The 12,565-nt window shown below is 35.9% G+C and overlaps 1 protein-coding gene across 3 annotated transcripts in view; it reads left to right on the forward strand.

Moving 5' to 3' along the window:
* Lrba (LPS responsive beige-like anchor protein) overlaps positions 1–12,565 on the forward strand; it is a 537,266-nt gene that overhangs the window by 110,696 nt on the left and 414,005 nt on the right. For all 3 annotated transcript variants that reach the window (XM_029537235.1, XM_021195949.2, XM_029537234.1), the window contains exons 23-29: positions 960–2,009; positions 3,108–3,286; positions 4,075–4,228; positions 4,618–4,798; positions 6,577–6,704; positions 7,114–7,221; positions 9,859–10,018. In XM_029537235.1, the coding sequence (XP_029393095.1) occupies positions 960–2,009; positions 3,108–3,286; positions 4,075–4,228; positions 4,618–4,798; positions 6,577–6,704; positions 7,114–7,221; positions 9,859–10,018 (1,960 nt within the window). The remainder of the gene's footprint in view (positions 1–959; positions 2,010–3,107; positions 3,287–4,074; positions 4,229–4,617; positions 4,799–6,576; positions 6,705–7,113; positions 7,222–9,858; positions 10,019–12,565) is intronic.

Below are 12,565 nucleotides of genomic sequence, written 5' to 3' on the forward strand. Positions count from 1 at the left end.
AAATCTGAGTGCCAAATAAGTTGCAAGTAATGGCCAATGAAAAAAAAAAAAAAAAAAAAAAAAAAAGTTGCTGTTAGTAGCATATAAGTATCTGTAACAGGGAGTTTATAGAAGTGTTTTCCAAACATTACAAACAGCTATAGATTAGCAATCAAAGGATTGTGAAGATTAATGAGTAGTCTTTTAGCTGGGTAATTTAGAACAATATGTGGTCATTAATTGTGAATTATCAGTTTTAAGTCACAAATACCTTTAGAAAAACAGCATAAAAAGCTAACACCAGTGATAATTGTTCAATTATCACTTAACTTTTGGACTATTGGAATAAATTAAGGGAAAATTAGTAAAGCAGCCAAACTTGGATTTTGACAAGCATTTCAAATCCTGAAAGTATATGCCTTCTAACCTGTGGTAGTTTTTTTTTTCTTTTTCTCAATAACTCTGTCTCCAGTTTAACATGACAACAGAATGAATATATTTGTACATAGTTGGGGAGTTTCCAAATTATTTGATTTTATGTTCTTTATTATAAAGGCTCCAGCTTTTGTATTGCACAGAAAAAGTATGAAAAAAAAAAAAAAGGAGACACCGATTATAATGAATTTAAACTCTGAAAATAATGGTTGACCTTTGGGGGAAGGTTTGAAAATAATTTGTATCCATTAGCTAAGTATAAATAAGCTTTTGTATTTTATAGTTACATTGAGAGCTTCTATAATATCAAGAATAACTAATTTATTTAAATTTATTTTAAAACTTTCTTTTGAAGAGAAATGATAGAGAAATGGGTTTTCATGGTATTAAACCTGAAATTATTGAAAGCAATTTAAATTTATGTTTTGTGAATGGTGCTCATGTACTTGGAGGAAAGGAATGGCTGATATTGGATTATAATATAAGTAAATATATAAATTTAATAATAAAAATCTCTCATAACTGATGATATGTTTTTCTTGTAGGTTACTTTTGAAATACACAAAGAAAACCTTGCCAATATATTTAGGGAAGAGCAGGGGAAAAGTGTTGAAGAAATAGGGCCATGTCCTTCAAACCTGGTTCCAGAAGGCACTGGTGCTACCAGGGGTGTTGATGTTGCAGTGGGGCCCCAGCATGAAGATCAGAAAGATTCTCCCATCTCTCCTCATTTCACTAGAAATAGTGATGAGAACTTAAGTATTGGGAATGCAAGTTCAATAGATTCTGCATCCAACATTGAACTGCAGACACCTGATATATCTAGTGATGAAAAGAAAGTAGAGCAAGAAAATCAAGAGTTATTGGATCAAGCCACCATGGAAGAAACAGCTACAAATGGGACAAAAGATGACTTAGAAACGTCTTCTGATGCAGCAGAGCCAGTGACTATTACCTCTAACTCTTTGGAACCAGGGAAAGATACAGTGACCATCAGTGAAGTAAGTGCTTCCATAAGTTCTCCTTCAGAAGAAGATGCTGCAGAGATGCCAGAATTACTGGAAAAATCTGGAGTAGAGGAAGAAGAGGATGATGATTATGTGGAACTGAAGGTAGAAGGCAGCCCTACTGAGGATACTAGTCTGCCCACAGAGCTCCAAAGTGAGAGTTTGTCTGTAGCTGCCTCTGAAGGCAGAGAAGAACCAGATATGTGTAGTAATGGCTGTGAAGTTCAAGAGGAAGCACCTATTACTAAAATTCATAATGATCCTGAAACTACAGATTCTGAGGATTCTAGGATTCCAACTGTGGCCACAGCCGGGTCTTTAGCTACCTCATCAGAAGTTCCTGTTCCCCAAGCAACTGTACAGTCAGACAGTGATGAGATGCTGGATGGAGGGATGAAAGCAACTAACCTTGCTGGAGAAACTGAGTCAGTTAGTGATTGTGCTGATAATATCTCTGAAGCTCCTGCCACTTCTGAGCAGAAGATTACCAAATTGGATGTTTCTAGTGTGGCTTCAGATACTGAGAGGTTTGAATTGAAGGCCAGTACGACCACTGAAGCACCGCAGCCTCAACGGCATGGACTTGAGGTAATTATAGATAATTTTCTTTAAAAATATATATGCATGTTTTCCTATGCATATCATGTGTGTATGTATTGTCTCTTTGGCATGAACTAGCACTGAGTTAAAAAATGCAGTTATGGATACTTGTATTTGGTTAGTTTAATAGTCATAGTTACATAAATGTAATTGTTTTATAATATTCAACTGTGTGAATTTATGACCATCATTCATTCATTCAATTTTGTGATGCTGAGGATTGAACACAGGGTTTTATGCATGCTATGTAAATATTCTACCAGTGATTATACTCTCAGCCCCAATGTGAGTTTATTAAATGGCAGCTTTTATTGTTTTAACATATGTCACCAAACATTACCACTTTTACCTTCAAAATTGGCATTAGTTTATAAAGCAACTATATAAAATACTTGCTTTTTATTCTTCAACTAAATCAGTTTTAGCACATTCCTTTTCTGGTTAAACCTGGGGCTATGTAGTTACCAAGGCATGACTCTGGTTTGAAATATAAGATCTGTTTCTACTATGAGAAGAGTCTGTGTGATGGAGAGAGAGGCACAGCTTTCTTTTTTATCAGCATTTCACAGTGACATGTGGTACAAGCAGTTGAATGCATATTACTGCTTCCCCCCTTTTTTCTTAACCTCTGTTCCTCATTTCCTCCCTTTCTTTTGGTTGTTGTCGTTTTGTCTGTTCTTCATTATGTTGACCTTTGTTAATTCTTATTTTAACTAATGAAGAATAATCTAGTTACTGTCTGGATCATAAAAACTGTCATCTCAGCTAATATTCAGAATTAAAAACTGCTTGATTCCTTTGTTAAATGCTACATAGTGGCAATGTCTATAATAACATGGCCCTATGCTAATTACTGTTGATTTATGGTATTAGTATTATACCATGATAACTTTGCTTTAAATTTATGGTAAGATTATAAAATTATAAGATTATAAGTCATTGATAAGGTTTTTTTTTAATTTTACTTTGTAGTGTATTAGAATTTGAATATTTGTTAGATGCATTTCAGGGAAGCTACTGAATTCTGTGCTAATGCCTTCTTTTGAAGTTCAACTTACTTTATTAGTTCTTAACCTTTTCTCTTAGATATCAAGGCAACAGGAACAGCCAACACAAGGAACAGCAACAGATGCAGTAAACCAACAAAGGAGGGACTCCAGATCAACCATGTTTCGCATTCCTGAGTTCAAGTGGTCTCAGATGCATCAACGTCTGCTCACTGATCTCTTATTTTCCATAGAAACAGATATACAGATGTGGAGAAGGTTTGTTCATATATTCACTATAGAATACATGTATGAAGCTTAGTCTTTGTTTTCAAAGAAATTTGTGTAAACATTTTGAATTAACCCCAAACATTTGATTGAAAAAGCAGACTATAAATTACTCTATGTTAATATTCTATCACATTACCATTTTTTCTCCATTCTGTGTGTGGAATTTCTGGACTACAAACCTAGGAAAATCCAAGATTTCCTGTACTAAAAATTGCTCAAGGTTTGTTTATAGTATTTATAGACTAGAATTAACTAGAAGGTAGGCATTCCAATGGAGCTTATTATTGTAAATCCAAAATGTTGTTGAAATTTATGTATAGCATTGTTCATATATTTAAAACAAGTAATCTATATATGTTCTATCATTTTATATTGTGTGATTGATAATTTTAAAAGAATCCAATTTGTTGATTTTTGTTTATAAGTTACTCTTACCGTATTTAAGAGAATTTTCTACTACTATGCAAGAAAGTATTAGTAAAAATTTATTTAAATAGCACATGTTGTGCTGTTTGCCTTCTAAGTTTTGCTGTGATTTCTTAATAAGCATCATTTCATTCACCTCTTTAATCCAAGGGTATGATGAGTAGTGTTGGCTTTAGCAGGGCTCTCTGCTTGTGCATAGACAGTGACTTCTGACAGAGTGGTTTACTTGTTCTGAGAAAGTGTGCACCTCAGTATCTGCTGCATTTCCTGCCTCTCCTTAAGCAGGTATATGGTATACTGTGATTTCCTTTCCTCAGCTTCATCAGTAAACATAATTTATCTTTGGACAGCCATTCAACAAAGACAGTTATGGACTTCGTGAATAGCAGTGATAATGTCATCTTTGTACACAACACAATTCATCTCATCTCTCAAGTGATGGACAATATGATCATGGCTTGTGGGGGTATACTGCCGTTGCTCTCAGCTGCTACCTCGGCCACAGTAAGACTTCACTCTACAGTTGGTGTGGAAACATGAATGTTGTGCATCCTCAATGATTACAGTGTTGTGCAGTGGGTTCTATACATAATAACTGCTGTCATAAAAACCAAGCTTCTGTATTTACCTGAGAAGATTTTAGTATGTGTTGTAGGAGGGAAAAGATTATAGAGAATGGTACTTTATTAGACATGAGTTCACTTGTGAAGAATGTGATGGAAGTGTTCTCATTGCCTTGTTAGGTTTTTTTTTTTTTTTTTTTTTTAAGATACAGGGTTTCTCTGTATAGTCCTGGATTTACAGAAAGCCTAAACTTGAAAAATCTAGAAATTAGAGGAATGCATCTGGTAAATGTGAATGTAGATGTAATTACTAAACCTTTTATTTTACAGCATGAGCTGGAGAATATTGAGCCTACTCAAGGCCTTTCAATAGAAGCCTCAGTGACATTTCTTCAGAGGCTAATTAGCCTTGTGGATGTACTTATATTTGCAAGTTCTCTTGGTTTTACTGAAATTGAAGCTGAAAAAAATATGTCATCTGGAGGAATTCTGCGACAGTGTCTCCGATTGGGTACAAGCCATTAATTAAGAATTTTATTTAACATTTTCAGTTATCCACCCATTACAATAAAATTTTTCTTATTTTGGGGAGGTGTATACTTACTATGTTGCCATGTGCCTGCATTTTCATGCACATAGTAGTGACTAACAAGTTCAGTCATGAGGTGGGCATAAGCAGTGAGTGTGCTGCTAAGGCGATTCTGACTAACAGTCACCCTTCTCTCTTAACTTCTGTTAGATCTAAAATAGAGCTTTTCAGATATTATAAATCATTAGAAGATCTTCTTAGCATGTCTATTCATCTTGTCTCCTGTGTACCATGAAATGCTGTTCCTTTTCTCTTCCAAGCACATTTCAGTAGGAAGGTTCTCAGTGTACATCATTTAAGTACACATTGAGTCCAATAAGTTGGCATACTTTATTAAAGTATTTACCAAAATCATTGAATCTCAGTTCTTCTGGGAACAGTTCTTATTTAAGTGAAAGCAAACAAACATAGAACGACTGTTCAACAATTCACTGTTAAGGTTTCATTAGATGAAGTAAACCCTTGTTCTTTGCTTGAGACTTCCTGTCTGGATTTAACTATTGAGATTCAGTTATGCCGGGCGTGGTGGCACATGCCTTTAATCCCAGCACTCGGGAGGCAGAGGCAGGCAGATTTCTGAGTTTGAGGCCAGCCTGGTCTACAGAGTGAGTTCCAGGACAGCCAAGGCTACACAGAGAAACCCTGTCTCAAAAAAAAAAAAAAAGATTCGGTTACTTGACATGCTATGGAGAAGAGATAATGGGGAAAGAGGATCCAAGAAATGGAGGCAAACCCTTAGGAAGCTTGGCTTTGTGAAGACAGTAATCTGTAAAAATAACAGCAGCAATAGTCAATTAATGAAACATTTCCCTACATTTATCAAGAACTATAAAGTAGTAAATATCCATAACTGAATTTTTATACCATTATAATATTCACTTAAAATGCCATTGACCATAGCTTTTAGATGATTTATAATGTTCTAAAGGAATTAGTGTACCAATTTGTGGAAATTATTTTAAAAAGTTCATATTGTGCATTATAAAGTAGAAGCTATCATTTTTAACTTCTGTCCTTAGTGTTACATTTATATCGCAATGACAACTGTTTTGTTCTGTTGTCCATGAGGAAATTGTAGATCAAAAAATTAGGAAATTGATCTCAAATTGAAAACTAGCTACATCTTTAAACCTATTAGAATTTCTAAACTGAACCGGCAGTGCACTGCAGTGGTTGAGTAGTTGCCTAGCACTGTGAGGCTCTAGGTTCAGTTATTTGAAGTACAGCAAGACAAGCACACCATTCCTGAAGTGATTTCTGTTCAGCAGAACTCCACAGACCATTCTTGAGGGGGCTGGAGGACATTGTGTGAAACAGGATTCGATGAAGATGAGGTTGGCTTTGAACTTGGTGTGTAGTTGAAGTTGGCATTTGAACGTGCGATCCTCATGCCACCTCCTCCCTAGTCCTGGAGTTGCAGGCATATCTACTAAACGTATCACTGCTGAGCATAGGGGTCGAATCCGAAGTCTCAGCAGTGCCAGCTGAGCTGCTCTCCCAAATCTCAACCACAGTAGAGAAGAAAATTAGTCAATCAACACTAGGCGATAATCTAGGGGCGTTTTAGGAATTTACTCAAGGTAATCTATTTTGAATGAAGTGTAACAGGAATTGTATAGTGAAAGTGATTCATATCTGTGCTGTGACCTTAAATATAATTTTCTTTTCTTTTCCAATCTTTTTCTTAAAATATGTTATAGTGTGTGCAGTAGCTGTAAGGAATTGCTTAGAGTGTCAGCAGCATTCACAGCTGAAAGCCAGAGGAGATACAGTGAAGAGCTCGAAAACAATACATAGCCTGATTCCCATGGGGAAATCTGCAGCAAAGGTAAGATATGGAATAATTGATTCCATATTTATATTCCACAGTTAAGATCCTAAATAGTTTGCTCATTTTAACATAAAGCTAAATAAGTCTGACATGGGTTCTAAAATAGCCACTTTCTTCTGTCAGTATTACATGCAAATGTTGTGTTTAAATACTCGGTAAATATTTGCCTGTACTTAATCTTTCTCTTGCTACTATGATACTTTCTCATTCAGAGATGCCAGTTTTCCCCACATGAGTCTCTGCCCTCCATATCCAGCTCCCACAAGGAAAGGAAACTTATGTGAAAAAACTGGGAGAAAGCATGTTATGCCATTCTTTTTTGATGGCTTACTGTGTTCAATATTTTTTTAAAATTGTTTAATGTGTGAGTGTGTATTATTATTATTATTTATTTTCTCTCAAACAGAGCCCAGTGGACATTGTGACTGGTGGTATATCTCCAGTAAGAGATCTTGACAGGCTCCTGCAAGACATGGACATTAATCGGCTTCGAGCAGTTGTTTTCAGAGACATTGTAAGTTAAAATCTTTCTTTCAAGTATTCTCTTAGCTGGTACATGCTTCCTGTTGAGCCTGAAGTACTTGAAGTAGAAAAGTTCTGTGAAATGAAATCGATGAGAGCCAGGCCTAGAAGCCAGGTTTCTTGGAACTGACCTTAGTCTTAGAATGGTGAGAGGGGTTATCTGAGTAAATAGAGCTAGTCTGTCAGAGTGAAAGAGCACTGTACTAGCGCCTGTTCTTTCATGTCTCAGCAAATCTAAAAGCTTCCATTGTACTCAACTCATCTGGTCAAACGTTGTTGCTAGTAGATGACAGTCAGGATTCAAACCCTGTAGTCTTGCCTCCAGAATCTTTTCAGTTAATGTAATAATGTACTATCATTTAAAACTGAATTTTACTGAATATTTATTGCTTCTTTCTCCATCAAGGGTTTGTTGAAATATATTAAAAGGTACACAATGAAATGTTTGGTCCATTGTGGTATTTTAAACTTTGATTTGTGTATCATTTTCAAGGTAGGGTTTTATGTAGCTCAGGCTGGCTTTAAACTCCTCGGTTGCTCCTGCCTCTTCAGAGCTATGACTATAGTCACATGTCTTGCTGTCTCTTTAACTTTTTAAAGATGAAGATAATTTTGTTTTTAGCAGATTTTGATGCTAAAGATTTTAAAGTCTTATAAAATATAAATCTTAAGATAGAGTAATTTGCAATCTCTGTACTGTTGCAAATATTATTTTTACTAAGTGCTTGTTGAATGCTTACTGTATATTTTGTATTGGGTACTTTAAATATGTACTTCATATGAAGTTTTATGAGCATCATTTTTCTTTGTTCTTTCTCTTTCTCAGGTATTTTAGTGCCCTCTTGTGTTCTTGACTATGTCTTAGTACAGGTTTATGATTTGGAGTGTTGTCACTGCACTGTGATTTCTGAATACTGACTGAACAGCACAGTGGCAGATGCAGTGTCTGTCTTATCTCATTTATAGTCCTGTGAGGAAAATGGCAACATTAGATTTTTTTTTTCTGTGCTATAAGGCACATAGTAGAAAGAGGTAGAGGAAGGGAGTTAAGGACTTTGGTAATTTGATGGGATGAATAAAGATTTAGTAAGGCTTAAGTAATCAATAACTGACTAAGAAAACCACGTAAATTTGCCTAATGGTTACATCGTCTGTAGTTATAATATGTAACAGGAAAGGGATGTTTAAGAGAAAAGGAAAAATGTACATATATCTTTTTTACCAAGACTAAGAATCCCATACTTGCAAATCTATGAAATGCAATAGATTGCTAGAAATAGTGGAAATGTGTCTAAGAGTTAATTTAAGAAGACCTGTTAAGGGACAGTTTGATATCTAATTTTTTCTAAACTTGTGTCTAGAGTTTCTGACAGTAGTCAATATTTTTTAATTTAATTTTTTATCTTTTGAGAATTTCCTGTATGAGAACAGAAGGTGACAATTGTCCTTTAAGTTTCTATCTGTTTTCTCTGCAACAAAGCTGAAGGCCTAGGGCAATCGCCAAGTCGCTGGGAGAAATCTTCAGACTCAGAAACATACCAAATACTTGAAAGGCTTGTAATTTTAGGTTTGATAGGCATATTTGATAGTTTTAAATTTAAAATAATTAAGTTAAACCTTTTCTGAGGCATTACCAGACATGATGTGTGTGTAGCATCATTTTGCACAAGATACAGAGGTCATTGATAGTCACATGCAGGTCTGTAGAGCTAGGGTGGCTACATCTATGTCAGTTTAGTTTGTCCTTTTTCTTTGAGGAAATTGGCTTGTATTTAGTCCTGGCTTGTGTTTGTCTGTGATATTTAAAATATTCTGGAGGTTCCTTTTCCATCCCTTTTTCTCTGTGACAGCTTTACTCTTTTCTCCGTCCCCACTTTTGTTCTGGACATGCTGGGTATCATAATACAACATTGCTGGAATATTATTAATTTATATGTTTTGATTTTTATGAGAAGTAAAAAGAATCAGTTACCTTCATATTGTGATAATTACTACTGAGTTGCCTTTTAAAGTATGGTACCAAGGAGCTGAAGGGGTCGGCAACCCTATAGGTGGAACAGCAATATGAACTAACCAGTACCCCCCAGAGCTCGTATCTCTCGCTGCATATGTAGCAGAAGATAGCCTAGTTGTCCATCATTGGGAAGAGAGGCAGGCCCCTTGGTCTTGGAAACTTTATAGGCCCCAGTACAGGGGAATGACAGGGCCAAGAAGCAGGAGTGGGTGGGTTGGGGAGCAGGGCGGGGGGGGGAGGGCATAGGGGACTTTCGGGATAGCAATTGAAATGTAAATGATGAAAATATCTAATAAAAAATTGAAAAAAAATAAAGTATGGTACCACAAGTTTCTTAAGATTGAGCGCTGGATTATTTTTAAAGTTGAATTGGAATTTCTGATTCTGTGTTTGTGTATATTTTCATTTAATGTGACTACTGCCAAGAATATGTTTAACTTTGTTCAAATGTATTTTAAAATTGTTACATTTAGTAATAAATTACTATGCAATTGATACATTATTTTCTGTGCACATTGAAAGATTTGTGAACATCTTTTATATTTAGATGTTGTAATGTGAAATAAGATTAAAATGTTAATAGTGGCATGAACAGTTGCTTTTCTTTTTCCTCAGGAGGACAGCAAGCAAGCTCAATTCTTGGCTTTGGCTGTTGTGTACTTTATCTCTGTTCTGATGGTCTCAAAGTACAGAGACATTTTGGAACCCCAAGATGAAAGACACAGTCAGTCTCTTAAGGAAACTAGTAGTGATAATGGGAATGCATCACTTCCTGGTAAGTGTCCATGGTTTATTTTCTGGTACTCAGAGTTCAAATAAAGTCTTACCTGGTTAAGATACTAATTCTGAAAACTTTGTGTAAAATGAGACCATAGTATTACATTTACTAAGAGCAAAATATTTTAACTATGTTTACTAATCACTTCAATTTACATGCTGTATAATCATTTCAATTGGTAATGAGTTTTGTACTGTAAGTGGTCCATCTAATTTAAAGATGAGAGAGTGTTAGTTCTAATAAGTAAAGAGTAGAAAGTTTTTACTTTTGTGTTTGTTGTTCAGTCTTTTGCAACAGACTTCTAGGAAATGGTTTAAACAATTAATAGTGTTCACTATAGTTTTAAAAGTAGCTTTTAGTTAGGCAGTGGTGGCACATGCCTTTAATCCCAGCACTCAGAGGCAGGTGGATCTGAGTTTGAGGCCAGCCTCTTGAGTTCCAAGACAGCCAGGGTTACACAGAAAAAGAAATCCTGCCTGGAAAAACAAAAACCAATCAACCAAACAACCGAAAAAGAGCTTTCAGTTATAGGTATATACTTAGATAAACACCTTTCATAGTTACAGAACTAGATGTGCTGAAGGGAGGGGCAACCCTGTCCCTGTTGGGTTTTATTAAGTATGTATTAGATTGTTGTATTCATGTAGGTTTGAACATACAGGAAGGAAAAGACTCCACCTTCTTGGAGCTTATCTCTGGCAGGAGACAGAAAATATTTTTTAATAGACAAATTTTATGACATTTTAGAAGGTAATGAAAGGGATACTAAATAAAATGTCAGGCACGACAGGAGAGATGCTTTATGGACTTTTCTTTAAGAGAAATGAGCAGTCATTGGAGTGTTGAGTGCAGAGTTATTACTGACATGTATTTTAAAAATAACACTCTGGGGCCAGTGCATAGCTGATAAAAGCATTTGCCATGCAACCCTGATGACCCGAGTTCAGTCCTCCGGAATCCACAATGGAAGGAGAGAACTTACTCTGTAGGTTTCACTCTGTCTTCCACATGTGCACCATAGCATCTGTGCACTATGATTCGAGTATGTGTGGGTGTTTGTATCATATGTACATTATGAATACAGAAACAATAATAAATAAAATTTAAAAAATTAAGTAACACTTTGAATTCTTTGTTGAGAATACACCTCAGAGAAGAAAAAGGAGTGTCCAGCCATGTGACATAGTAAATTGACGCTTAGTTGTTTAAACTACAACGACCTTCATATTTCATGATTTCTGTGAGTGTCATCTGATTATGTCGTGGTGGGAAGGTGCTCAGATGTTTCCTGAGACTGAGCTTAAGATGCTGTCCAGGGCCTCAGCCGGGAGGGCTCTGGGTTGGGGTTGGCTGAGTATAGCAGTGTTATGTTGGGGGAAGGTCTTAAGTCTTTGAAAGACTTTTCTATTTCTTGTAGTCTTTCTCATTAAAGTAGAAGTCAGCTAAATTTCCTAACAGAGCAGATTTGGATTCCGGTAAAGTCAAGTCTGGCAGGCCTTATTAAAACACAGCTTTGGAACTAGCTATTACTTCGGATTCTGTTCTACTGGTTAACTATTATTCTACTGAACTAGCTCAGATTGAAGGGTTTCTTAAATACCAGGAGGTGTGAGTCTGTAGGATCATTAAAGCAATTGCCTTCCACTACCAGTAATTCACTTGATGTGATGACCTGATGGGGTAGGGTTTGTTGTAACCACACAGATATTTAGAGGCAGACAGATTCTGGATATATTTGTATGACAAGAACAGTATTTCTGAATATTAGTGTGGGTATTTTTTTTAAAAAAGGTATCCAATGATTACTATAACTAGAGTAGATCAAAGGTGAAATATTTCAGTTTTCAACCTGTTTGCTTTAGATATTTTGACATACAGCAGTGAAATAACAGTCAATATATTATATATCTGTATAATGTTATATTTATATTTGCTCCTTTTGTGTGTAGGATGGAGTTGTGGTTGTGGAGATGGGTGGGATCACTAAGGGAAAGTAGTTGTAGATAGAGGTGACGAGAGAAACCAAGGACTGAAAGGCTCAAGGATTGACTTCTAAGTTCCTTGAATCTAGTAAATCAGTGAGGAAGTTTAAGATATTACTGAGCAACCATTAGTGAAGTGATATAAGAGAAAAACCTAGGAGTCAAGGGAAAAAAGGGTTATCAAAGTGCAGAGGACACCCAGCAACTTGCTTTACTGTCAAGTGCTATTAGAGGACTGATCATTACATTTGGCAAAGTATAGATTTTTGGTGAACTTGAAAAGAGCATCTTTGTTGGAATGATTGGGAGTTCGTTGATCAGAGAGCAACGTTACACAGCAGCATGGGGTTGCTTGTTTTGAGGATTTAGCTCAGTTGGTACAGTGCTTGCCTAGCATGGATGAAGGCCTGAGTTTGATTTTCCCAGCCCCTCATCATCTGGTTGTGGTGGCACATATCTGCAATCTTCGTACTCAAAAGGTGGAGGGAATAAAATCAGAAGTTCAAGATCTTTCTTGGTTTAATAGCAATCCTGGGATATGTGGACCTCTTTTTTTTTTTTT

Source organism: Mus pahari, chromosome 4 (genome assembly GCF_900095145.1).
Source record: "Mus pahari chromosome 4, PAHARI_EIJ_v1.1, whole genome shotgun sequence".
Classification (NCBI taxonomy): Eukaryota; Metazoa; Chordata; class Mammalia; order Rodentia; family Muridae; genus Mus; species Mus pahari.